The 27,949-nt window shown below is 38.2% G+C and overlaps 1 protein-coding gene across 5 annotated transcripts in view; it reads left to right on the forward strand.

The window, feature by feature from the left end:
* The first annotated feature begins 3,310 nt into the window (after positions 1-3,310).
* PARL (presenilin associated rhomboid like) overlaps positions 3,311-27,949 on the forward strand; it is a 43,437-nt gene continuing 18,798 nt past the window's right edge. For all 5 annotated transcript variants that reach the window (XM_069472858.1, XM_069472859.1, XM_069472863.1 and 2 more), the window contains exons 1-4: positions 3,311-3,468; positions 12,859-13,054; positions 13,542-13,682; positions 16,059-16,107. In XM_069472858.1, the coding sequence (XP_069328959.1) occupies positions 3,344-3,468; positions 12,859-13,054; positions 13,542-13,682; positions 16,059-16,107 (511 nt within the window). In that variant the 5' untranslated portion in view covers positions 3,311-3,343. The remainder of the gene's footprint in view (positions 3,469-12,858; positions 13,055-13,541; positions 13,683-16,058; positions 16,108-27,949) is intronic.

Here is a 27,949-nt window from a genome sequence, read left to right on the forward strand (position 1 = left end):
CAGCAGCAAAGAAGCCTGGTGATCAAGTGGCAATGAAATCACAAAAGGTGTTTTCTACAACTTGTTGAGAATTGAATATTTTTCCTTCCAAGAAGTGGTCCAAAGCCTAGAAGAAGTGGTAGTCAGCTGGTGCAAGGTCTGGGGAATATGGTGGATGACAGAGAGTTTCCGAGACCAGCCTCTATAGTTTGAGCAGTGTTGTTTGAGTGACATGTGGTTGAGTGTTTTGCAAGAGGATTGGCCTATCTCTATTGACCAGTCTTGGCTGATTAATTGCAAGAATCATCATCATTTCATCCAATTGGTTGCAGTAAACATCTGCTGTAATTGATTGATCAGGTTTCATGAAGCTGTGGTGGATAAAACCAGTGCTGGACCAACAGACACCATTAGCTTTTTTTGATGAATATTTAGTTTTGGACTGTGTTTTGGCACTTCATGTTTATCCAACCATTGTGCTGAATGCTTGTGATTGTCAAAAATAATCCGTTCTTCAGCACACATAATAATACGGTATAGAAATGGTTCACCTTTACGTTGTGACAACAAAGAAAGGCAAGCTTCGAGAGGATTTCTCTTCTAACGCTCATTTAATCCATATGGTACCATCTACCCAGCTTCTTTACTTTGCCCATTTGTTTCAAATGGTCCAATACTGTTAGAATAGTAATAGTAAACCTTAGAATAGTAAACCTTGCTGCTAATTCACGTGTAGGTTGAGACAGATTCGCTTTCACTACAGCTTTCAGCTCATCATTATCCAGCTTGGTCTTATGTTGCCCACATGGCTCATTTTCAAGATTAAAATCACCAGAACAGAACTTCTCAAACCATCGATGTACCATGCATTCATTAGTCACAGCTTTCCCAAACACTTTGTTGATATTTTGAGCTGTCTGCACGGCATTAGTTCCCTGATTGAACTCGTATTCAAAAATAACTTGAACTTTTGATTTATCCATGGTTTCACAATTGCTCTAAAAAATCTGAAGGATAATCACAAGCCAAAAACCATGCATTTGAAAGAATGACGATGTATCTTCACAGTAAAAATAAAACAAGAAGTGTCAAAATGAAATGTCAGAGCTATCAATTGTCAAACTTAGTACTTAAGGAAATTGGACATTTCAAACTTAATAACCTAATAGAATTTTTGTGCTGGTATCCTAAGTCCCAATTCCCATGGAGCAATGGGAAGAGGGCTAGAATGATATTTGCACACTCAGTGGGTTGCATTAAGGAGAGGAATGCTGAGCTTAGGAACCAGAATCTTTTTTTTTTTTTTTTTTTTTTTTTTTTGAGACAGAGTCTTGCTTTGTTGCCTGGGCTAGAGTGAGTGCGGTGGCATCAGCCTAGCTCACAGCAACCTCAAACTCCTGGGCTTAAGCAATCCTACTGCCTCAGCCTCCCGAGTAGCTGGGACTACAGGCATGTGCCACCATGCCCGGCTAATTTTTTTTCTATATATATTTTAGTTGGCTAGATAATTTCTTTCTATTTTTAGTAGAGACAGGGGACTCGCTCTTGCTCAGGCTGGTCTCGAACTCCTGACCTCGAGCTATCCACCCGCCTCAGCCTCCCAGAGTGTTAGGATTACAAGCGTGAGCCACTGCACCTGGTCCAGAATCTTTTATAATGGGCAGCTGCCTATGCTCTATGGGGTGATATTATCTTTCTTCCAAAGGTTATAAGCAAACTTCTCTGGAAGAAAACATTATCTCTACCTTCCAAGTTCTTTGTTTATTGTAAAAATTTACTATAAAACAGTAGATTCTCCAGGCTCAGTGTTCTTCAGTTGAGATGCAAATCCATTTTATGTTCGGCATCTATAGGGCTCATGGTATTGCCAGGATGGGACGTGGAAAACAAGCGGGACCCAAGCAAACATGGTGCTCCTGATGCTTGCTGTGCTGTGATAATAAAGTCTTTTTTCTCTGATCAAGGAGTCTCCTGTCTTTTGCCAACACCCAACCTTTTAACTTGCAAATAGAGTAAAATCCCAGACTTGACACCTATGATATAGCCAAAGTGAATTTATTTTAGTTTCTCAAACAAGTCATGCCCTGGGTGACATCACAAATGCTATTCTCTCTGCCTAGAATATTTCAGTCCTTTTCTTCTCTTGGTGATCACTATCAGTTTCTCTGGGAAGCTTTCTCCCCCAGCTTCTCATCCCCTATCCCTCAACTGTGTTATATCCCCCTGCTCTAAACTCCCACAGAGCCTTAGGCTTCTCTGATCATAGTGCTTTCACAATGTATTGTTATTGTCTGTTTATTTACATGCTCTTTTCTTCCCCAATACAGTAGGATCTTTGTGAGGTCAGAGATAGTGTCTTCTAAATTATATCCCCAGATTTACTACATCGCCTCGCATACAGTAGGTGCTTAATAAGTATTTATAGAATGTTGTTTTGTAGAGATATGCATAAAACAGTATAAAAGTACAAAGGAAGGGCATCTAAATCAGAGTAGATGTTTGGGAAAGGCCTCCTAGAAGAGGTGACATTTGAGGTTGATGTGCAGGACGAGTTGGTTAGGTACGTTGAGAAGGGGGAAAAGGGAAAGGTGTTCCAAGCAGTGAGAATGGTGGTATGAATGCACAGAAGTGGGAACTAGGATACTGTCTTTGAGAAACAGCCAGTGATTCAGTATGGCTGCAGAGAGGGTCGGAGGGATGCAGAGACAGGAAATAAAGCTGACAGGCAGGCAAGGGCTGAATCATGAAGAAATCTGAATTTTATTCAGAAATCCCCATTTTCATTTCAGGTTTGGACTTTTTCGTTAAAGACACAAGGCACATCCTCTGACGTGTGACATAACAGAATAAATGGAATGGTGAGATGCAGAAGAAAGAGTAGTAATTTAAGAAAACTTGGCTTGCAATGTTGTCTCCTCTAGGACCAGTTCTGTAACTTTGGGCAAGTCATTTCAGCTCTCTCAGCCTCTGAGGCACTGTGACACAGTGATGAGAATATCCACCTCAAGTGGTGTTCTGAGGACCAAACGCGATAACGTAGGTAAAGTGCCTGCGACATGGCATTACTCAAAAAACATTAGTCTTTGTTCCTTTTTCCTCTGGGCCTCATCTTCCTCATCTGCAAAGGAGGTGGAGGCCAGGCTACTGTCCCCGGCCTCTCCTAGGTGCAGGATTAGCAGTGGAAGGAGAGGCGTACACAGGTGGACTGGCCAGTCTCCTCATCTTGGGCTGGTGCGGCCGCCGCTCAGCCGCGCGGGGGCGCTCTAGGCTGCTCCTTGGCGCTCTATGGTTCTTCCTTCGCCCCGGAAGTGGTTCGGCGGCTGGGGTTGGTAAGGTCGGGCCATGGTGGGGCAGAGGTTGGAAGATGGCGTGGCGAGGCTGGGCGCAGAGAGGCTGGGGTTGTGGCCAGGCGTGGGCTCCGCTGGTGAGTGGCCGCAGCTGCGAGGAGCTCACTGCGGCTCTAGCCCCGCCGCGGCTGCTCGGACGCAGGTAATTGCCGCCGCTCCGGGCTTCTGACCTCTCGATCCGTGAGCTCCAGCCTCGCATCCTCAGGGGCGGAGGCTGTCGGGCCTCTTGTGCTGCCGCCAGCTCACTCCCTTCTTCTTACCTGTCCCTCGCTTCTTGCCTACCTGCCCTGGGCTGGGGCGCAGTGCCCGGCCCTGGCCCAGCCTTCCGTGAGCCCGCGCTTTCTTCTTGCCCATCGAAAGGGACGTGACGGGAAGGGGAACCTGAGGGCTAATCGCATGCCACATTTCATAATCCTGAGAGGAAACGATTGAACCCCTTTTTTAAGTAAAGCGGTTGTATAGTTGGTAGAATGGCAGAGCTGCGGTTTTTATTCCCTTTCAATTTAATTATAAACCGTATGTTCCATTGCAACCAATTATCTTATTTAGCGTCCAGAGAGTTAAGGGAGGACGAAGTCAAAGGATGTCTCTTTGCCTCTTGCAAAGTCGTAGGCAACTTTGCCTCCCACGGAGAAGGCCAGCAGCTGTGGGCATGTCTGGAAGGGACCAACTAAGGCACAGGGCAGCAAACACTGGGATAAGGGTGTGTGTGTGTGTGTGTCAGAGGGAGAGACAGAGAGAAAGAGGAGAAATGGAATGGCAAACAAAAAGAAAGGACTGAGTAATGGAAAGACAGAGAGAAGAAAAGGAGACAGGAAGCTTCACTCTTTAGGGTTGGGGAGAGGAAAACATAAACCCTAACCTCAACTCTAACCCTCACCCAAACCCTAACCCCAACCCAGACCTTCACCCTTACCCTAACCTTAGCCCTCACTCTATCTAAAAGGAGAAGTGAGTGATCAGAAAAAGAATCAGACTAATGAGATGGGAACAGGGTAACTTCTGCTCCTACTATGTGGGCCCTGGGCACAGAGAGGCTTTTCTGTTGAAGAATTGAGACAATGGAGTATTTGACTTCCAGATGATTTGGAAACAAAACTACCAAGCCTGCCCGAGTAAAAGCTGTGTGAAGATAATGGTCTATCAGTATTTGCTGATTTTTGCATTAGAATAATTCAATTCTAAGTTGAGAAAGGAGAGAAATTTCTTAACTGTCCAAGAATCTGATGTGTATTTGGCTTTGAAATTTGTCCCTCATCTTTCATCCAAAGTTTCAACCCTCTCAGTTTCTGACTTACTTAGATGGGTTCCACAAATCCACCTTGATCGATGGTAGCAAGGAACACGAAGTGTTTATCAACACATGGGCTAGCCAGTGGTAAATAAGTGAGGCTCCAGTATGGTGGAGCCGTTGCCTATTAAGAATCATCTGGAGTGTTTGTAGAATATATTTCCCAGGCCTCCCCCCAGTCTTACCAAATCAGAATCAGGAGAAGAGTGGTAGAATCTATTTCTTACAAGCATTCCATGTGAATTTTATCAAGGATTTGTGAAAAACTTGCATACATTGTATCTTAACAATATACTGTAACATGGAGCGGCAGGAGCTAATCTTAAACACGTGGAAAATAGAGAATGAGAAGGTCAGGTGGAAGTGGTGATGGAGTTCAGTGGTCCTGATTCCATTGTTTACTCCAAATCCCATTTGAGATTGCATGGATTAACGGGGAAGAAAAAATTAATACTGTATGTTTAGGAAGCAATAAGTGTGTTAAATATTTAAGATTTGTGTACACATCACTGTACTGGTTTTAGGAAAGGGAAGTAGAAGAAAACTAACTTGATTAATGAGGAGCCTCCAATAGAAATTGGGCATGAAGATCATTTGAAACAACAAATGAACAAGAAGATTAGTATCTCATTTTCCAAAAGCTTACCATTTATGTGGAAAATCTGAAAATGACATTTTCATGGTTACATAGAAAAATATGCATTATGTAAATAAGCCTGAAATAGAGCATTTGCTTTCATTGCCTCTGGGAATAAACACTTCAAGTTAACAGGGAGCTTGAGTTACTTTGTATAAAACCTTTATTAGGTCTGTTTTGACTTTCTGTGGCAGAGGAATGACTGAATTAATCCATGTAATAGGCCTGAAGTGGGGCCAGGAATTTGCATTTTACAAACACTGTAAGTGGTGATAACAGGGATCCACAGGAACCCACAAGCCAAGAATAGTTTACATTTTAAAAGGGTTGTAAAACAAAAATATATGTGACAGATTTTAGTAATCCACAAAGACTAAAATATTTCCTATCTGGCCTTTTACAGAAAAAGCCAAAAAATCTTATTTAGGCTCTTCAGAAACTTTTTTATCAAGCTTCTGGCAGCACTTCTGTAAAACATGGTTTAGGCCTGAAAGTAGAAACCTGCATTATTTGCCAATTGTGTGAAACTATCCAAGAGAACAAAATAGTTGATTATAGCACTTAACACAGAGCCTAAAATTTTTAGATTGAGGTGATAGTCTTAAGATATCTTTAGGTAAGATACTTGAAAAATTAGTAAATCAGGTGTATTAAATTATTTTCCCTGTTTAACTCACCATCTATTAAGATGGGTTTCAAGAAAATGATTTTGGCTTGCAAGAGTTCATGTAGAATCTCCCTACCCCTGCCAGATATACCTGTTTTGTTTTAAGTGGAATGAATCTAATCAGTTGTTTGTGTTTAGACAAATTTGTCTCCATTTGAACATTAGGCCATGTCTACTCAATTTGTTCATACAGATCTTTAGTAATATAGATATTAGTGCTAACCTGTTTGTGTATTTAAGTTGCATTATCTTCTCACACTCTTAAAAACAATTCACAAGACTGTGTATTACCTCATCTTAAGCCAACAAATATATGGATTGACTTTTTTTTTTTTTTAAAGTTATAGCATCATGTTAAACTGAACCATAGCTATGTGGCTAGTGGCAATTCAAGTATTTATGAGATCTTCCCACTTCAAGCACAGTAGATTGTGTCCACAAATCACTAGTTATTGGCAAGACCAAAGCAACAGAGCTAAAGGTCAGGCCTGTCTTTATGAGTTGGTTTATGCCTCAAGGGACCTTCCCCCATTCCTATCCATTTTATTGTGCTGCTTCACTTTATTTTCCTAATGTATTTCAGATAAGTAATTTTGGAGTCGGCCCTAGTGAAACGTTTGTACTGGAATTCCTTGTTATATTACCTAGTTAGGTTAAATCTGTAGCTAACAAACCGTTCTAATTTAAGTAGAAGTATTGTTGGAAGAGTGGGAATTCAGGTTCTAGCTCCTTGCTATTTAAAGTGGTTCATGAACCAGCTATTTGGGCATCATCTAGGACAGGGGTTTGGCAAGATAATTTTGTAAAAGGCCAGATAGAAAATATGACCACATATGATTTCTGTCACATGTTCTTTTTTTTTTGAGACAGAGTCTTACTCTGTTGCCCGGGCTAGAGTGAGTGCCATGGCATCAGCCTAGCTCACAGCAACCTCAAACTCCTGGGCTCAAGCAATCCTACTGTCTCAGCCTCCTGAGTAGCTGGGACTACAGGTGCATGTCACAACTCCTAGCTAATTTTTAAAAATTTTTGTAGAGATGGGGCTCACATTGTTGCCTAGGCTGGTCTTAAACTTCCGGCCTCAAGTGATCCTCCTGCTTCAGCCTCCCTAAGCACTGGGATTACAGGTGTGAGCCACCCTGCCCAGCCTCCACCATTATTTTCATTAGCAAAATTGATGCCTCATGTCTTTTTACTAAATTCAGTTCTGAATTTAAGTATTATGGCAGTGTAGCTGATTAGCACACCCTGATCACATCTGGAACCCTAACTATAGGAGGCCTGGGAAGTTTTTGGCTTCTAATCCCTGCGGTTTATTGAATGCACCCTAGGTAATAGGTTCAGTGAGCCAAGACAGAGTATCTAATTCTATCTAGCAAGTTCTCTATGTCCCAATAGAGACATACCTCGACGATGTTGTGGATTTGGTTCCAGACCACAACGGTAAAGTGAGTCACACAAAGTTTTTGGCTTCCCAGTGCATATAAAAGTTATGTTTGTACTGTACTGTAAGTCTATTAAGTGTACAATAGCATTATATCTAAAAAAAAAAAAAAAACCCACACACCTTAATTTAAAAATACTTTATTGCTAAAAAATGGTAATGATCATCTGAGCCTTAAGTGACTCATAATCTTTTTGTTGGTAGAGGATCTTGCCTTGATGATGGCTGCTAACTCATTAGGTAGTGGTTGCTGAAGGTTGGGGTGGCTGTGGCATTTTTTTTAATTTTTAAAACTTTTTTTACAGACAGGGTCTTGCTCTGTCACCCAGGCTGGAGGGCAGTGGCATGATCATAGCTCACTGCAGCCTTGAACTCTTGGGCTCAAGCGATCCTTCTGCCTCAGCCTCCCGAGTAGCTGGGACTATAGATAGGTATGCGCCATCATGCCCGGCTAATTTTTTTTTCTTAACCTTGGGCTGGCTTGTGTAACATACTTTTGGTGTCTTTAGCCCTATACTTATTTCTAGTGAGATTCTCAAGGTAAATATTCTAGGCAAAAGATCTGGCTTTGCTTTAAGTCCAGATTCCCAACTTAGTCTGTTTGTGTTCCTTTTCAAATGTTGTGCTTCAAAATTTTAAATGAATTGGTGAGATATAGAAGTAATCTTTCATTAGAACTGATTGAATAGTATTAAGCTGTTGAAAATATAAAGAATTCTCATCTTCTGTATTTCTTGGTCTGTCTAGTAAGAGAGAAATGCAAGAAACCACAGTATTGTTGGTTTCTAGCATTTTTGATCTTTATAGTAAACATATTCCCATTACTTTGTCACTCCTTTGTTTTGGCCCAAAGTAGCATTACTTGTTTTGATTACTTGCCATTTCATTTACTAAAGCTAGCTCCAGGTTACTTGGGAATATTTAATAAAAATCAAACCCAACAGTGAAGGGTTCACATCTGGCACTTTAAAGATTATGTTGGGGGAAGGGGGGAGGGGTGCACTTTCAGACCCCTGTTCTCCTGTGCTCCTCCACACACACACACACAAATATATAAAAATAAAAAAATAAAGATGTCAGGTATGCATTTGACTGTAAGTAAACTGATGGTTGTTGGGAGGGTTATTTATCTAATATAGGATGATTGGAAGTAAGTGACTACTGCCTTTGCTCAATGGCATAAAAATGTCAAGGTTAGTTTCTAAGTTCCTTGGCCTTTCTCTTGACATTCAAGATGACTGCCCCAGCTCCAGGCTTTACATCATTATTCAAGGCAGAAAGAAGGGTGTGTGTCTGTCATCAGTGATGTGTCCATTTTTATCAGGTAAGCGAAATCTTTCCAAGAGGCTCCTGAAAAATGCTCGTCTCATTTGTGTAGATTTCTGTGTGATACGGCTGCCACTGGCCATAGGGGAGGCCAGAAAAGTGAAGATATTTATCATTCTTAGCCATTATAGAAAAAGCATGCGAACGGAAAGGGTTAGAAATAGATTTGGGATTAGCTGTTCAACAGTGTTTGCTACAGGGTATTCATTCATAAAACTGTTAACCACTCTGAAGGCATTTATAGTATCATTAACATTGTTTGAATAAGTTCATAACTTTCCAAAATAGATTTCTTTGAAAGGAATATCACTTATTTGGAAGTATAAATTCTGGATTATTTGAAATTTCAAGTCAAATTACTTTATCACTACTCCCCATCTTCACTGTGATTTCTGAGAAGTTGAACTGACTAGACTCAGTGTTGAAGAGAAAGCACATTCTAGACAAGTAATAGTAGTAATAGTAGCCATATCATTTTTCTGAGTTTCATTGGTTTCCATAATGCCGATTAGATACCTTTACCTGGATATCCTATAAGCATCTTTTTAAATGGTAAAAATACTTCACTGAGATATAATTTACATATAGTGAAATGTCTGAGTATTAAATGTATAGACTGCAAATTCTGGTAAATGTATACACCTGTATGACCGTCACTTAAATCACGATAAAGATATCCATCACCCCAGTAAGTTCCCTTTTGTCCCTTTCCAGGTAAGCCCCACCCACTCCAGGCAACCACTGTTCTGATACTTATCACAACCGATTAGCGTGTCTTCTATTCTTCAACTTAAATGAAAGTCAATCACATGTAATGTATTCTTTTGTGTTTGACTGCTTTTGCTCAACAATATTTTTAAGAGTTATCCATTATGTGTGCTCAGTTCTTTCTTAGTTTCTTCCCTTGTTTGGTGAGGGGGACAAGTATAGTATATTCCATTGTATGAATATATCAACAGTTTATCCATTTTCTGTTGATGGAAATTTAAGTTCAGTTTTAGCTAGAAGAATAAAGCTAGATTGGTAATTCCATAGGCTTGCATGGCTGAGGTGGGAGGATCACTTGGGGCCAGGACTTTAAGACTAGCCTAGGCAACATAGCAAGACCCCATCTCTTAAAAAATAAAAAAAATTAGCCAGGCATGCTGGCATGCACCTGTAGTCCTAGGTACTCTGAAGGCTGAGGCAGGAGGGTGGCTTGAGTCCAGAAGTTCAAGGCTGCAGTGAGTTATGATCGCACTGCTGCACTCCAGCATGGGCAACAGAGCCAGACCTTATCTCCTAAAAAAAAAAAAAAAAAAAAAAAAAAGCTGCCATGACCACATGACTGCAAGCATTTTAAACAGCACCCCAAATGGAATTGTACATCCTTTATCTTCTAATTTCCCATTTTGAGGCCTCCAGTTTTCCTTATTTTAGTGAATAGTTCCACCTTCCTTTCAGTTATTCAAAATAAAACTAACAATCATTTTTGACCCCTTCTTTATTCTAACATAATATTTACCTTCTTTTTATTAAGGACTAGGCTTGATGGTAGAGATACAATGAATACAAAACTGTAATCTAGTGGGGGCATGGGCAGTAATTCAGATAAGTATTAGAAGAGAGCTTTAGAACCCTAGGATTGCAAATGAGAAACCTACCCAGCCTGAGAAAGCTAGGGAAGACTTCTGGAGGAGGAGATATATCAGCTGAATTCTGAAGGGCATAAAAAGTTAACAAAGGGAAATAAGTACCATAGGAAGAGTAGCATTGTCATAAGTGAGAAAGCAGAGCAGATCATGGGAAGTGAGTATAACAGGTATAGAGAGGATTTGGGGTGGTAGAGGGAGGAAGTGGCGAGAGAGAAGAGGGGGACAGATCTAAGGGAAATGTGCTGAGTTTGATGGGGTGATGAAAAATTATTGTACGATTTAAAGCAGAGGAATATTACATTTGTGCTTAATACATACAAAGTGAAGGCTGAATTTGGAGTGGGGCAATATTGGAAGCAATGAGGTCTGCTAGGAAATGGTAGAGTATTCCAGGTCAGAAGGGATGAGCTAAGGAGTTGTGTTGGAATTAGAGATTTTTTTGGCCCTGATAAGAGGACATTCGAGGAACTATTGAAAGTTTGAGGAAAAGTGATGTGAGGAAAGAAGACCATACAACATGTTAAAGTGTTTGAATGTTAACTGTGATCCAGGAATGAGGTAAGGGACTAGACCAGGAATGAAAAAAATATTTTTATTTGACAGAGTTGGTTTTTAATTGGATGGTAAGAATAAAGGAAAGAGAGAACTCCAAAGTGACTTCTGGAATTTTTTATTTTTCATTGGCTTTCTAATCTGATTAGAATTATTATTTTATTTTTTTAAGAGACAGGGTCTTGCTCTGTTGCCCAGGCTAGAATGCAGTGGTGCAAGCATAACTCACTGTACCCTCAAACTCCTGACCTCAAGTGATCCTCCCACCTCAGCCTCCCAAAGGCTGGGATTACAGGCATGAGGCACCATGCCTGGCCTAGATTTTTAACCTCAGTAACTGAGAACTGTGGTCCCACTAACACAATAAGGAAGTCAGAAAATGGAGGTGTTTGTACAGGAGAATGAGTTAGTTTCATTTTTAATATATTGGTTTTAAAGTAATGGGGAGCATATCCAAGTATTGGTATTCGATATATAGTTAGAAATACAGGTCTAGAAAATTGAAGTTAGGACTATAGAAATATACTTGAATCATTTACCTGCTTAGAAGTGATTCAAGCCACAAAAATGAATTTTTTCTTCCAGTCAATCAGATGTGAGCATCTTGTGTCAGAGGCTGGATTACAAAGATGAGAGACGTGTTTTTGAGGAACTTTGGATCTAGTATAAGGATAATGTGTTCATGGTACAGTGAGAACAAACAGGAAGAGATCTCTACTTTATCAACCTGGAGAAGTTACAGTTTTATAAAAGAAGAAGAAGGTTTCAAGAATTTATATGGGTTGAGTTTGAATGGAGTAAAAGAACTAGTATAGAAGAAAAGGGGAAGCTATTAGGACTTGAAGATGAATTTTAAGAGTAGGGAGTGCAGCAGCTAAAACTGGGAGGCATAATTAGTGTCAGATGTTTTTAAGGAGGTCAAGCTATAAGGACTCAAAACCCTTTATAAATATATTTGGTGGATGCCCCCCAAACAGTGAGATAAATAAGGGGAGAAGTGAGAGGAATCCATCAATCACTACTTATAAAAGGAAATAATTATTTGAGTTTGGAATGGCTTCGAGGACATTTTTTTTTTAAAAAAATTTCAATAGATTTAGGGGGTACAAGTGTCTTGTTACGTGGATGAATTGTATAATGCTGCAGTCAGGGCTTTTAGTGTACTGGTCACCAGAATAGTGTACATTTTACCAGATAGGTAATTTTTTTATCCCTCACCCTGCCTTTTACTCTCACCCCTTCTTAGTTTCTTTTCTTTTCTTTTCTTTTTTTTTTTTTTGAGGCAGAGTCCCGCTCTGTCACCCTGGCTAGAGTGCCGTGGCGTCAGCCTAGCTCACAGCAACCTCAAACTCCTGGGCTCAAGCAATCCTGCCTCAGCCTCCCGAGTAGCTAGGACTATAGGCATGTGCCACCATGCCCGGCTAATTTTTTCTATATATATATTTTTAGCTGTCCAGATCATTTCTTTCTATTTTTAGTAGAGACAGGGTCTCACTCTTTCTCAGGCTGGTCTTGAACTCCTGACTTTGAGCGATCCTCCCGCCTCGGCCTCCCAGAGTGCTAGGATTACAGGTGTGAGCCACTGCACCCAGCCCCTTCTTAGTTTCTAATGAAGGACAGTACATTTAAAGTTTGTCCTGTGAAGTGGCCAAATTTACAAGATAACGCTATTCTGTGCTGATGGAAACCGACAAGAATTCTGCAGCTTTTTATAGGCCTGCAGATTCTTTCTGTGTGGAGGACGGATACAAGTTATTGTGTTGATTGATACAAAGTAATAGCCCAAACATACCTTCTGAAGTTGCTGTGGTTTCTGTGTCTGTTGTGACTTTGAATTCTACCTAGGAGTTAGGGGTCCTGGTTCTTTTTGGACTGTAGAGGAGAATAAACTGAAATGGTGATGATGCAGTCCACGGAGAATCACAGATGTTGATGTTTGCAAGATGCCATTGTGTTTCTAATCAGCTATTTTTCCCTGTAGGTTTAACTTCTTTATTCAGCAAAAATGTGGATTCAGAAAAGCACCCAGGAAGATTGAACCTCGAAGATCAGACACAGGGACAAGTGGTACAGCATACAAAAGAAGTGTTTTGATTCCTCCTGTGGAAGAAACAGCCTTTTATCCTTCTCCGTATCCAATAAGGACTCTTGTAAAACCTTTATTTTTTACTATTGGGGTAAGAGCTCACATTACTAGGCATTACCTGCCTTGCTGCACGTGCAGTGTTAAAGTTCTGTTTGTCTTGTTTGGGTTCCCTTAAAGTAAGGACAGGTGGGTGGGGGTGGGGGATCAAAAGGATCTGGGTAGCTGGGCTCATGAATTCTGACTACAGAATGTGAATTTAATAATTGCTTTTAGAAACTGGCCCAGTTATATAAGCCCTAGAGAAGAAACTTACGAGTCTCACATTTGGTACAGCATTTCGGTGGATACTAAGTTGGCAGCTTGAATTTTATTTGAAGATTTGTTGATGGAAACAGGCTCCAGGGTACTGTGAAGTAATAAAATGGAAAATAATAAAATGTCCTTTTTACCTGTTAGGTTTCACTGTGCCAGGTGTTCCTTTTGTTGGTTTGTAGAAAGCAATGAAAATGAAGTTCTGTCCTTGATATGTACAGATCGATTTCCCTTTTAAATTTATTTTGTAATATATTTTTATATAGTTTACAGGCTGTGCATTTGGATCCGCTGCTATTTGGCAGTATGAATCACTAAAATCCAGGGTCCAGAGTTATTTTGATGGTATTAAAGCTGATTGGTTGGATAGCATAAGACCACAGAAAGAAGGAGACTTCAGAAAGGAGGTAAAGATAAACATTGCTTTCTTCTAGTTAATCACAAATTTTTTATTGATACATAATGTATGTACATATTTTCAGAATACAAGTGATATTTTGATACATTCATATAATGTGTTATAATCAAATCAGGGTAATTATAATATCCATCACCTTAAACATTTATCTTTATGCTGGGAACATTCAAATTATTCTGTACTAGCTATTTTGAAATAAACAGTAGACTGTTGTTTACTATAGTTACTCTAGTGATAATCCCAATCTTTGAAGTCTGGCTATTTATGAAGTGTTTTTAGTTAATGGCAACATTAGGTTAATAGCTGTCAAGTCAGTTCACTTAACATTCTTTTAGAGTCCTTTTATCACAGTATTTGTTAATGTTTTGTGTGTCTGGCAGTGTTGTACTTGACGGTGTTCTAAGAATTTTGTCCCTCTGCCCACGTGCATCAAAAATCACCACAGATAGTTTTAAAAAATTAATGTTTTGAGGGCCCATCTTAACTCCACTGAAGTTTAAGGGCCACTGGTGTATTACCTTACTGTATTACTGTAGAGTACATATCAGAATGACAGGGAGTTTTTCAAAATATACATGCCTTAGGGGTAGAGCTACCAAGTAGGTTTTAGAAAGTTTCTCAGTGGTATGATGTTTACATACCTCTGGTAAATACCCTCTGGGTGTTTCTAACTGTGCTCAAGGAGATGGGATGCAAGAAAAAGGTAAAATACAGAGCTTTCAGAGCTTGTCATTTACTTTACATGCAAGTTGATGGCCCTTCTTCCTCTGAAATAATTTTTTTAAATGTTTCCTTTTAGATAAAACATGAATATTTTATTTCTTTAACTTGCCAATACTTATTGAGCACTGAGGCTTTAGGTTAATATGTGGTTCCAGCTCTATTTGGTTTCAGGCACCTTTGTTTCCTAAGATACACTGCCCTCTGGTTTGGACAGTGGGTGGATGTCCTCCTTATTTTTCCCCTTCCTAGGAACAGCGTGATGCTGGCCAGCAAGAGGCTGAGAAGGAAGCCTTGGGTTTTCTTTTTACTAATGATAGTTTGAAGTTCCTCTAAAGAGGGAAAAGGAGTTGTTCCTCCTTGTTTCCCTGTATACACATTCAAGAAGCATGAGCCCTATCTGTTTACAGAGGCTTTATGCCAGAGTAATGATGGATAATATTTGCAGGTGGAAGTGACAATAACTAGCAGATTTTTATTAAGTACAGTATATTTGAGAAGATAGTAAAACTGACCTAATTCCTAGGGAATTATCCTGGATCCCTTAGAAAGCTACAGGTTTCCAGCACATCTTTGCACTATGAAGTTTTGATATCCAAATGTACCCAAATGGTTCTTGAGAATGGTGCAAAGTGACAAACTATGTATATAATCTTCATCCAAAGATGGATTGTTTATAATAGAATTAAATAAGTCATAGGTTATAATATATATAATCCATACCCATTAAAGAAGATTGAAATAATATATAAATATAACATGGAAAATGAAAGTCCTGGGAACCCCTTTCATACCATTATATATGCAGTTAATAAAGTCTGGGAACTTACAAGTTAATTTTAATTAAAGTAATAGAATCGTATATATACTGATCTGTAATTTCTTTTATCCTGGATTTCTTTTCATAACAAAGTCTGGTTCAATATCATAGTTAGAACACATTTTTTATATAAAAACTTTAATCATGGGAAATTTCAAACAGATACAAAAGTAGAGAAAATAGTATGATGAACCACTGTCATCCAGCTTTAGTGGTCACCAGCACATGGCCCATTTTATTTTTCATCTATTTCCCTTTCATTCCCCTCCCTCCCCACTGCTGTATTATTGTAAAGCGAATCCTAGGCATATTTCATCCATAGAATTTTCAACATGTATCCCTGAAAAATTAGGATTCTCCTCTCTTTCTAAACTTCATATACTATTATTATATCTAAAAAAAATAGCAATTTAGTAGAAAATGTTCTTGGTTAGAGCTATAAAACTACATGAGACCTTGGTATGACTAATAACTTACTTGGTACTTGGCTGAATCTGATAGTGTGCTAAGGGCTTTACATTATTGTTGCTCCTCATGACAACACTGCTAGATATTTGTTATTGTCTCATTTTATATATCAGGAAACTGAAGTTTAGAAGTAATTTGTGTGAGGCCTCAGAGCTAATCAGTGGTTTTATGTAGAGAATGTTAAGCTGACTATAAACGCATGCCTCTACCACATATTTATTATGTCTGTGATCACCAGTGACTTTTACAGATGAACAATTCTCCTTTTATGTGCAAGGCACTTCCTTTCTGGATTTTCATTTTCTAGCCTGAAACTCTACTCACATATGGTGATATGCAATTTTCCTTCTATTTTAGATTAACAAGTTGTGGAATAACCTTAGTGATGGCCAGCGGACTGTGACAGGTTTGTGTTAGCTTACACGTTTTAGCCATTCAAGGGAAGAGAAATCAAACCAAAAGGTACAGTATGTCACAGGCAATGGCTTTTGTACTGTGCTCACCAGTGGTTTAGAAGACAGAGAGTCTCTGTACCTGTAGGCTAATGTAATAGTATAAAAAATAATGTGGCATGAAGGTTCACATGATGCTCTGGGTCAGTTATTATATTTTCTAATTTTGATCTAGTGTGATACTGATCAAATGATCAATTTGTTGTAGAATCCCAGCTTGTGAATTAGCTTATGAGTAATTATTACTTCCCTTATTAAAAAAACTGAAGAAGACCTTGATTAAGTACTTTCTATACAGAGGATGCTTTAATACACATTCTCTCCCTACCTCACAGAGTTGCTTACAGAGTAGTTGTCTCCCTTTTTACAGATAAGGAAACTGACTTTCAGAGAAGGAACTTTTCGAAGGTCAAACTGCTAGTAAGTAGTAGAGCTGAGTTTCAAAACCTGGATCTGTCTCATTCTAAAACCAATTTTCTCTCTACTCGTCTATGCTATTTATAAAACTCTCTTTAAATGTAAGCATGCCATGCATGTCACCATGATAATTTTTTTGTTCTTTGTAAATTTTTATGGAAAAACAGATCTAGCTCTTCCAGGTAACACTTGTGCAATATTTTATGGACTTAGTTATTTGAGAAACTTGGGAAAATGGATTTGTAAGTTCTTTAGCAATTGTGTAAATAAGAAAAAATTATTTCTAGAGAATTGTGAAATATTGCTTTTTCTCAAATATGATTAGACTTACCGGTACTTTTAATTTTCTATACCTGTGTAAGTGGAGAAAAGGTGTTTATCTTTCTTTATTCAAACTGTTTCTTGTGTCTAGAAGGCTTGTTTTTTCTGATGTTACTGGAACCTGATCTGGCATTCAGTCTTATAGTTCAGACGTTTCCTTCAGGAAGTGCTTTCTTTTTTCTGAACTCATTGCAGTTTTCATCATTTATAATACAACCTGCCTTATATAATTGTACATGTAGCATCTTTGAGAGCAATGTAGGCATCTTGAGGACAGTGATGACATTTTTTATTTTGTTCTAGCACCTAGCACATATCATGGACATGGTAAAGTAAGGTACTCAGTTAAAATCTGTTGAGTGAATGAATGTTGAATGGGATCTTGAAGCACAGGATTGAGATTTTTCAAAGTATGTTGCCATATCTTAGACTGTAGAATTGATTAGTCAATGAGGTCTTAATGTGATTACTTCAAAGATAGCTCTATAGTAACACATCTGTTTTCACTGAGATTAATGTGTTTTCTTTATTTGCTTGTTTTCTGAAAGTAACGAAAATTAATAGCATTCCTTAGGGTAGCAAGGTTTTGGTTTCATTCATTATTTTCAAAGCATTTCACAATTAATTGGTACCTCATATTCTTTGAAGGTAGTAAAGATTTTATGCCATTTAAGTATATGAAGAAATCTGGGATCAGAATTTAAAACCTTTTCTCATGCCAGTAAATAGTTTATGCAAAGAACCTGGTATTCAGAGGTAATTAAAAATCAGAATTCTTTCCTCTGGCCTTTTTCTTCTTTTAATCAGTCATTTAGCATGAAGGGCATAGCAGTAAAGAGATACTTGGGATCTATCTAGCAACTTGAATGTAAAGTGCTTTGAACAACATAAATGTGAATGGTTATGCTAAAGATGCCAAAGGTCTTAAATCCTTATTTATGTATTTTATTTATTTTAATTGTTTTTTAGAGACAGAGTCTTGCTTTGTTGCCCAGGCTGGCTCAAGTAATCCCGTTTCAGCCTTCCACGTAGCTGGGACTACAGACATATGCCACCACGCCCGGCATGGGCCACCATGCCTGGCTCTTAAATCTTCATTGTTAGGTTTATCCAAGTGATTTTTAAAAGCTGAAGAAATGCTCTTTGGGCTGTTCTGTGTCACCTTAGACTTCTCTTGTAGAAGATAATTATTCTAGTAGCACTGTTTCTAGCTTTGTAGTGAAGCTTAATAATCACTTAACTGTCTATTGAGATTCTCAAGGATAAACTGGTGCTTTAGTTACGTCTTGTCTTCTTTCAGAGGTGCCAGTTAGTCCAGCTTGCCTTGCCTAGCTCTCCTGATTGCTTTTTATAGACTGAACCTAAGTGAGGTTGGCTCAGTTCTTGGTTTTTTTTTTTTTTTTTTTTTGAGACAGAGTCTCACTCTGTTGCCCAGGCTAGAGTGAGTGCCGTGGCATCAGCCTAGCTCACAGCAACCTCAAACTCCTGAGCTCAAGCGATCCTCCTGCCTCAGCCTCCCGAGTAGCTGGGACTACAGTCATGCACCACCATGCCCGGCTAATTTTTTCTATATATATTTTTAGCTGTCCATATAATTTCTATTTTTAGTAGAGATGGGGTCTCGCTCTTGCTCAGGCTGGTCTCGAACTCCTGAGCTCAAACGATCCGCCCACCTCGGCCTCCCAAAGTGCTAGGATTACAGGCGTGAGCCACCGCGCCCGGCCAGTTCTTGGTTTTAATTAACAATAGATTTATAGGGTGACAGATTCATTCTGTCCCACTTTCTTTCCTTACATCATAATTGTTCTCAGTATTACTATTATTTGTTGTTATTGTTTCTTTTGAAAGAATTTGACAAGTTTTGACCTAGAGAGTTTAAAAGCTTTGTGAGACCAGTGTGCTTCTCTGCTTTGTGGTATTCATACCTAGACAACATGAAAGCTCTAGTAGGTTAAAGAGTTCTCACTGTTACACCAAGTGCTTCACATAAGGATTCCTTGCTATCTGAATCTACTGGGTTCCTGAATTTGGGTGGCAAGATTTTGGATATAGGAAATTCAGACAGCAAAGTGTCATCTAAATGTATTTGATTCCTGAGTTTCAGATAGTGAGGGGTATATTAAATTTGTCCATATCTCTTTGGTTCCTAGGTTTAGATAAGAACAGTTCAAATTGTAAAGGATACCTATAAGTTATTTTATATATTAAATATATATTTATTTTTTATACTTTATATATTATTGTTAAGGTAGAGTCCAGTGATGAGGTGAAAAACCTCCCTTCCTTATAGTTGATGCCAGGTTTGGAGTCCCAGATTTTTGACTACTATCTCAACCTGTCCCAGAATCACTTCCTAAAGATGTGTTAGAGAACTGGTTTTAATTCTGTTTGTTTGATTTGGGGATTTTTTGGTTTTAATCTTGTTACACAGAAATATTTCCCAAACTTCATATTCCTCTGGAAAAAAAAAAAAAGTAGAGACAGGATCTCTCTGTTGCCCAGGCTAGAGTGCAATGGCACAATCATAGCTCACTGCAGCCTCAAACTCTTGGGCTCAGGCGATCCTCCTGCCTCAGCCTCCTGTGGAAAAAAGAGGTTTTATAAGCTCCCTTGGTATTTGTGGAATGAGCGGGGAGCATAAGGTAGCATTCTTCAACGTTAGACTTGTTTGTGGTGCTTTTATATTTCAGCTAGTTTCTTATTCTATTGTCTTGATCTGTCTTTTAAGCCTGTCCTGGCGGTTCCCAGCAACCCCTAAAGAGAGTATTTTCTCCTACCTGTCTAGCTTTTAGGGGTATCTTTGAGGTGCTCACCAGGTTTTCCTGTTAGTTCAACAGAATGCGGACTTTACCATATTAGGATTCAGGTGCAGCTGAGAGGAAAGAGCCAGCTAAATTGTTTCTGATCAGGGAGGAGAAAGATGGGGAGAGAAATCTCAAGAAAACTGTACCCCAGTTCCTCTACTAGTCCATATCTCTTGTCAGCCCCAAAATTAGGCAGCGATACACCCCAGTCCCTTAACCCCTCTACCCCAACTTCCAAAATCTATTTTTTTTTCTTTGCTCTTCTGTTTCTACCAGGCTTATTTTTTTTTTTAGTTACAATTTTCTCTCTCCTTATACCTTCCCAAGGTTTTGAGCTGTCCTCCCAGACTAAGGTCTTCTTCCCTATTCATGAAGTTGCTGATAAGGCAGCGTTTCCCTTCATCTTCTAGCTCATCTTGATATTTTAATTAGTCACTATTCTTCTGTAACTCCTGGCTTCCCAGTCTTTAGACAAGTTATTTCTGGGGAAAGAATGGCAAAAGTAATGCTTGAGTGCCAACTAGGCTTCAAGTATCATGCTAGGTGCTTCATTTATATTATTGTTATTAATCATCATAAGAGCCCTGTTAGTGGTATCCTCATTTTTCATATGGGGCAAAGAGAGGTTAAATAACTGTCTGAGATCATACAGTTAGAAGCGGTGGATATGAAAATCTAACCCACTTCATAGTTCAAATAATACGCTTTTAATCACATCCTTTCAGTTTGTACTATAGCAAACCACCACTGTTTACCTTTCTGATAAACCACAATGCCTCCCCTCATCCCAGGTATCTGAGTGCTGATTCACAGCCTAAATTGTAGCAAATTATTCCAAGGCAGCAGGCTGGCACCCAGAGAAGAAAGGGAGCCTTTTTTGACTACCTAGGTTAGATTTAGTCATTGTAAATTGAGTAAATGTGCATGGTAAGAGAATAAAATAGTGGTAAAGGATACAAAAAGTGAAGAAGAAATCTTTCTCTCACCTTGAACTTACATTTCTGCAGTTTTCTTTCCCATATTAACCATTACATCTTTAGTTGCTTATATGTTCTTCCAAAGCATCTATTTATATGTAGGCACTTATATCGATCTGTGGTTTAAAACACAAATGGTAGCATGCAATACATATTCTTTTATATCTTGATTTTTTTTAACTTAATATTTTAAAGGACAGTCTGTATCAATATGAATAGGTCTATTACATTCTTTTTAATATTTTACTGACGTATAATATACATAGAGGAATGTGCATATGTCAGATGTATAATGCAGAGAATAAATTGGCAGGTCATGTTGATTTTTCTAAAAGCTGCCTATAGGGAAGGTTAGATATTCTTATCTGCAGGGAGAGTACAGAGAAATAATGCATTTTTGTGGTTAGCCAGTATTGTAAGGGTCTTTGCTTTTCTTATTTTCTAATTTGCCCCATTCTTTCTGTTCACCCAGATTAGTTTCAAACTTCTGTCTCTATCCCAGTGGGAGGATGGAAAATGGATAGTTTTTCTGGATTTTTTCTTGCTTATAGGTAGCTGTGGGTCTACTCCTTAACTACTTTGGTGGCTACTACCTAGGAAGAGAAGTAATAGCCACTGTGTAAGGCCAACAGGTTGATGCCTGCACCTTCCTGATTCCAGGGAACCTGAGGTAGGGGGTGCTTGAGCTCAGTTCTTTGGCTGCTGTGGATGTATGTACTTGTCAGTGTCTGTGCTGGCCATGTCTAGTGAGTGTGGCAGCTTCCTCAGAGAGAGGAACTGTGGAGGGGTGGATTAACCCACCCCAGAAACAGGGATCTCATGCTTAGCTACTGAACTCCAAGTGGGATAGTGAGTCCTTTTTTTTAGGAAAAGAGGTTATACTATCTTTCTTGGCTTAAGGAGGAAAATAGACTGAAGTTACTAAACCAAGTAGTGCTTCCCAAATCAGTGCATCACTCTTTTTTTAAAAAAGTTGGGATATAATTCACATATAAAATTCACTAAAGGTATAAAATTCAGTGTTTTTTTATTATATTCACAAGATTGTACAACTGTCATCATCTAATCGCAGAACATTTTCATCATTCCAAAAAGAAACTCCATTCCAATTAGCAGTCACCCCCTCATTCCCTCTCTCCTCTTAGTTCTAGGCAACCTCTAATCTACTTTCTTTTTCTATAGATTTGCCTATTTGGATATTTAATGTAAATAGAATCATATAATATTTAGACTTTTGTGTTTGCTTCTTTCACTTAGCATAATGTTTTTAAGATTCACTTATGCTGTAGTATGTGTCAGTACTTCAATTCTGTTCATGGTCAAATAATAATTCTATTGTATGGGCTGGGCGTGGTGGCTCACACCTGTAATCCTAGCACTCCGGGAGGCCGAGGCAGGAGGCTCACTTGAGATCAGGAGTTGGAGACCAGCCTGAGCAAGAGTGGGACCCTGTCTCTACTAAAAATAGGAAAAAATTAGCTGGGCATGGTGGCACGCGCCTGTAGTTCCAGCTATCTGGGAGGCTGAGGCAGGAGGATTGCTTGAGCCCAGGAGTTTGAGGTTTCTGTGAGCTAGGCTGACACCACTGCACTCTACCCAGGGTGACAGAGTGAGACTCTGTCTCAAAAATAAACAAACAAACAAAAAATTCTATTGTATGGATATATCACATTTTATTTATCTGTTCATCTGTTGATGGACATTTGAGTTTTTATCCTTTGGGTACCATGAATAATGTTGCTATGAACTTTTGTGTGCATGTTTTCACATGGACACATATTTCCATTTCTCTTGGTATATACCTAGGGGTGGTATTGCTGGGTCATATGGTAACTCTATGTTTAACTTTTTTTTTTCTTAATTCTGGCTTAAAACCTATATGAAATATATATCTTAACCATCTTTAAGTGTATGATTGAGTAGTGTTCAGTATATTTACATTGTAGTGAAACAGATTTCCAGAAAATTTTCACCTTGTAGATCTGAAGCTCTATACCCATTAAACAATAACTCCCTTTTTCTTTTCCCCAACTACCCTGATAACCAGCATTCTATTAATACTTTCTGTTTCTATGAATTTGATTACTTTAGGTACTTCATATAAGTGGAATCATAAAATATTTGGATTTTTTTTATAACTGTCTTATTTCACTGAACATAATGTCTTCCAGGTTCATTCATGTTATAATAGCACATGATAAGAGTCTTTCATTTTTAGGGCTGAATAATATTCCATTGTGTGTATATATCACATTTTGTTTATCCATTCATCTGTTGATGGACATTGGGGTTGTTTCCACCTCTGGCTGTTGCGAATAATGCTACTGTGAACATGTGTGTGCAAATATCTCTTTGAGACAGACCATGCATTCAGTCTTTTGGTTATATATCCACATGTGGGATTACTGTATCATATAATAGTTGTATTTTTAATTTTTTGAGAAATACTTGTACTGTTTTCCATGGTGGTGTCACCATTTTACAATCCTACCAGCAGTGCAGAAGTGTTCCATTTTCTCCACACCCGTACTAACAATTATTATTTTCTATGTTTTTATTTTTGACAGTAGCCATCCTAATGGATGTGAGCTCAAAACCTCATTGTGATTTTGATTTTCATTTCTCTGATGATTAGTGATATTGAGCATCTTTTCATATGTTTATTGGCCATTTGCTTATCATCTTTGGAAGAATGTCTCTTCAAGTTCTCAGATATTTGATTTTTTTGTCATTGTTGTTGAGTTGTAGGCATTCTTTTTTTTTTGGAGACAGAGCCTTGCTCTGTCCCCGGGTAGAGTGCAGTGGTGTTGTCATAGCTCACTGCAACCTCAAACTTTTGGGCTCACGCGATCCTCCTGCCTCAGCCTCCCAAGTAGCTGGGACTATAGGTGCGTACCAGCGTGCTTTACTAATTTTTCTATTTTTAGTAGAGATGGAGTCTCACTCTTGCTCAGGGTGGTTTTGAACTCCTGACCTCAGGCAGTCGTCTTGCCTCAGCCTCCCAGAGTGCTAGGATTACAGGCATGAGCCACCATGCCTGGCCAGCATTCCTTATCCAGATAGATTATTTACAAATATTTACTCTTTTCTGTGATTCATTTTTGCCTTTTTACTCTGATTATGTCCTTTGATATACAAAAGTTTTTAAGTTTGATGTAATCCCATTTGTCTGTTTTTGCTTTTGTTGCCTGTGCTTTTGGTGTCATATCCAAGAAATCATTGCCAAGTCCAATGTCATGAAGATTTTTTCCTATGTTTCTTCTAGGAGTTTTATAATTTTAGGTCTTACGTTTAGGTCTTTAATCCACTTTAAGTTGATTTTCGTATATGGTGTAAAATAAAAATCCACCTGAACTCTTTTGCATGTGGATATCCAGTTTTTCCTTTGAAGAATTGCCTAATTGTTTTCCAAAGTGGCCATACCATTTTATATTCTCTCAGGCAGTGTAGGAGGATTCCATTTGTTATTGCCTTTTCCCCCCACTATATCAGCAACAACGATTAATGTTTTTGCATTTTTTAATTGTAAATATATATATAAAACGTAAAATTTACCATTATGGACATTTTTTAGTATGCAGCTTAGTGGCATTAAGGACATTCACAATGTACAATCATTTCCAGAGCCTTTTCATTATCCCAAACAGAAGCTCTCTCTATCCATTAAACAGTAGCTCCCCATTTCTTCTCCCTCAGCCCTAGTAACCATCATTCTAGTTTGTGTCTATGATTTGCCTATTCTAGGTACCCCATATAAATGGAATCATAAAATATTTGGGTTTGTTTGTATTAGGCTTCTTATGCTTAGCATATGTTTTCATGGTTCATCCATATTGTAGCATGTATCAGAATTTCCTTCCTTTTTAAGGCTGAATAATATTCCATTGTATGTATATAACCACATTTTGTTTATCCATTCACCTGTCGTGGCAGATTTGGGTTATTTCCACCTCTTGGTGGTTGTGAATAATGCTATAATATACGGAGGTCCCAATAGCTCCACATCCTTGCCAATACTTATTTTTCTTTTTTTTAATTTGATAATAGTCATCCTAATGGGTACGCAGTGGTACCTCATTGTGGTTTTGATTTGCATTTCCCTAATGACTAGTAGTGCTGAACATTTTTTCATGTGCTTATTGCTTATTTGTGTATCTTCTTTGGAGAGCTGTCTATTCAATTCCTTTGCCCATTTTTTAAATGGCAAAGGGTTGTTTTGTCGTTGAGTTTTTGATATATTCTAGTTGTTAATCCCTTATCAGATGTATTTGAAATCAGATGATTTGCATATATTCTTTCCCATTCTATTGCTTTTCTTATTGATTATAACCATCCTAGTGGGTGTGAGTGGTATCTCATTGTGGTTTTGATTTGCATTTCCAAATCAGATGTCTGTTTCTCCAAATCCTTTGCCCATTTTTAAATATTAAAAATTTTAAATATTTATCTTTTTGTTGAGTTATAAAAGTTCTTTATATAGTCTGGATACTAGACCCTTATTGGATATATGATTTAAAAATGTTTTCCCCATTTTATGGGTTGTCTTATCGCTCTCATAACTGTGTTCTTTGAAGCACATTTTCATTTTGCTCAAGTCCATTTTATCTGTTTTTTCTTTTATTACTTGTGCTTTAAGTATCACATCAAGGAAACTGTGTCCTAATTCAAAGTCACAAAGATTTATATACCTATGTTTTCTTTGAAGAAAGAAAACTTCTTAAAGAAAACTTCTTTAAAGTTTTAGCTCTGACTAAAACTGTGGTTTAAGCCTTTGATTCTTTTTGAGTTAATGTGTTTATTTGGTGTGAGGTAGAGGTCCTAAGTCATTCTTTTGCTTGTGGGTATCCATTTGTCCCAGCACCATTTATTGAAAAGACTATTCTTTCCCCATTGAATTGTCTTGGAACCTTAGTCAAAAACCAATTGATCATAATTGTATTGGTGTATTGTATTTCTGGACTCTCAATTTTATCCACTGATCTATGTATCTGCCCTGATGCCAGTACCACACGGTCTTGATTACTGTAGCTTTATGTTTTAAGTTTTGAAACTAGGAATTGTGAGTCCTCCAGCTTTGTTAATATGACGTATTACATTGATTTTCATATGTTGAACCAACCTAGCATTCCTGTGACAAATTCCACTTAACTATGATTTATAGTTCTTTTCATATGCTGCTGGGTTTGGTTTGCTAATATTTTCTTGAGGATTTTGCATTTATATTCATAAAGGGATATTGATAGTTTTCTTGTGATATCTTTGGTTTTAATATCAAGGTATATTGGCTACATAGAATGAGTTGGAAAATGTTCCATTCTTTTCTGTTCTTTGGGAGAGTTTGAGAAAGATTGATGTTAAATCTCTTTTACAATTGGTAGAATTCATCAGTTGTAAGTTGAATAGTGTTCCCTCAGAACCACAGAATGTTACCTTACTTGAAATAAGGTCTTTGCAGATGTAACTAGTTACAATGAGATCATATTACCTTAGGGTGGGCCCTAAATCCAGTGACTCATGTCCTTAGAAGAGGAGAGGACAAAAAGAGACACATAAAAAAGAAGAGTATGTAAAGAGATGGTGGCAGAGATAGATTGGAGTGGTACATCTACCAGCCAAGCAATGCCAAGAATTGTTGGGAGCCACCAGAATGTAGGAAGAGAGAAGGAAGGAGTTTTCCCTAGAGCCTTCAGAAGGAGACATGGCCCTGCTGATACCTTGACACCTTGATTTTGGACTTTTACCCTCCAGAACTGTAAAAGAATAAATTTCTGTTGTTGTTTTTTTTTTTTAATTGGTTGTGTTACTGCATTATATCTGTTGTTTTAAGCCACCAAGTTTGTGGTAATTTGTTACAGCAGCCTTAGGAAACAAAAACGCCAGTGAAGCCTTCTGGTTCTGGGCTTTTCTTTGTGGTAAGTCTTTTTGATTCCTAATTCAATCTCTTTACTTTTTCTTGGTGTAGTCGGGTTTTATATTTCTTTTGAGTCAGTTTTGGTAGTCTGTGTCTTTCTAGGACTTTTAAAATTTCATCTTAATTATTCTCATTTGTTTGTATATCATTGTTCATAGTATTTAATTATAATCCTTATTTCTATAATGTCAGTAGTAGTATTCTGCTTTCATACCTGATTTTAGTAATTTGAGTCTTTTTTTTTTTTTTTTTTTTTTTGAGACAGAGTCTCACTCTGTTGCCCAGGCTAGAGTGAGTGCCGTGGCGTCAGCCTAGCTCACAGCAACCTCAAACTCCTGAGTTCAAGCGATCCTCCTGTCTCAGCCTCCCGAGTAGCTGGGACTACAGGCATGCACCACCATGCCCGGCTAATTTTTTCTATATATATTTTTAGCTGTCCATATAATTTCTTTCTATTTTTAGTAGAGGTGGGGTCTCGCTCTTGCTCAGGCTGGTCTCGAACTCCTGAGCTCAAACGATCCGCCCACCTCGGCCTCCCAGAGTGCTAGGATTACAGGCGTGAGCCACCGCGCCCGGCCTAATTTGAGTCTTTTTTCCCCCCTTTGTCCCTCTAGCTAAAAGTTTGTCAATTTTGTTGACATTTCAAAGATTCAACTTTTAGATTCATTGATTTTTCTCTGTTCTGTCCTTTATGTCATTTATCCATGGTCTTCATTACTTCAGGTTTAGTTTGCTCTTCTTTTTACAGAATCTTAAGGTGGAAAGTTAGGTTATTGATTTGAGATCTTTCTTCCTTTTTAACGTAGGCACTCATTGTACTGCTTTTACTGCATCCTGTAAGTTTTAGTTTGTTATGTTTTTATTTTCATTCATCTCAAAGTACTAAATTTCCCTGTGATTTCTTTGACCCATTAATTATTTAGGAGTGTGTTAATTTTCATGTATTTCCAAATTTATTTTTGTTATTGACGTGTAATTTCATTCCGTGTGATCAGAGAACATACTTTGTATAAGTTCAGTGTTTAAATTTATTTAGACTTATTTTGTGGCGGAACATATCCTAGAATATATCCCATGTGCATTTGAGGTATGTGTATTCTGTTGCTGGGTGGTACGTTCTATAGATGTCTGTTAGGCTGAGTTGTTTTATAGTGTTTTTCAAGTCTTCTGCTTCCTTGCTGATCATCCAATTATTCTATTACTGCAAATGGTGTATTGAATTCTCCAGCTATTATTGTTGAATTGTTTATTTCTTCCTTCAGTTCTGTCCATTTTTCTTCATGTATTTTGGGATTCTGTTGTTAGGTGCATATGTTTTTAATTGTTATATCTAATTGATGGATTGACCTTTTAATTATTTAATATC

The sequence above is a fragment of the Eulemur rufifrons genome, chromosome 7, assembly GCF_041146395.1.
Source record: "Eulemur rufifrons isolate Redbay chromosome 7, OSU_ERuf_1, whole genome shotgun sequence".
NCBI classification, from domain to species: domain Eukaryota; kingdom Metazoa; phylum Chordata; class Mammalia; order Primates; family Lemuridae; genus Eulemur; species Eulemur rufifrons.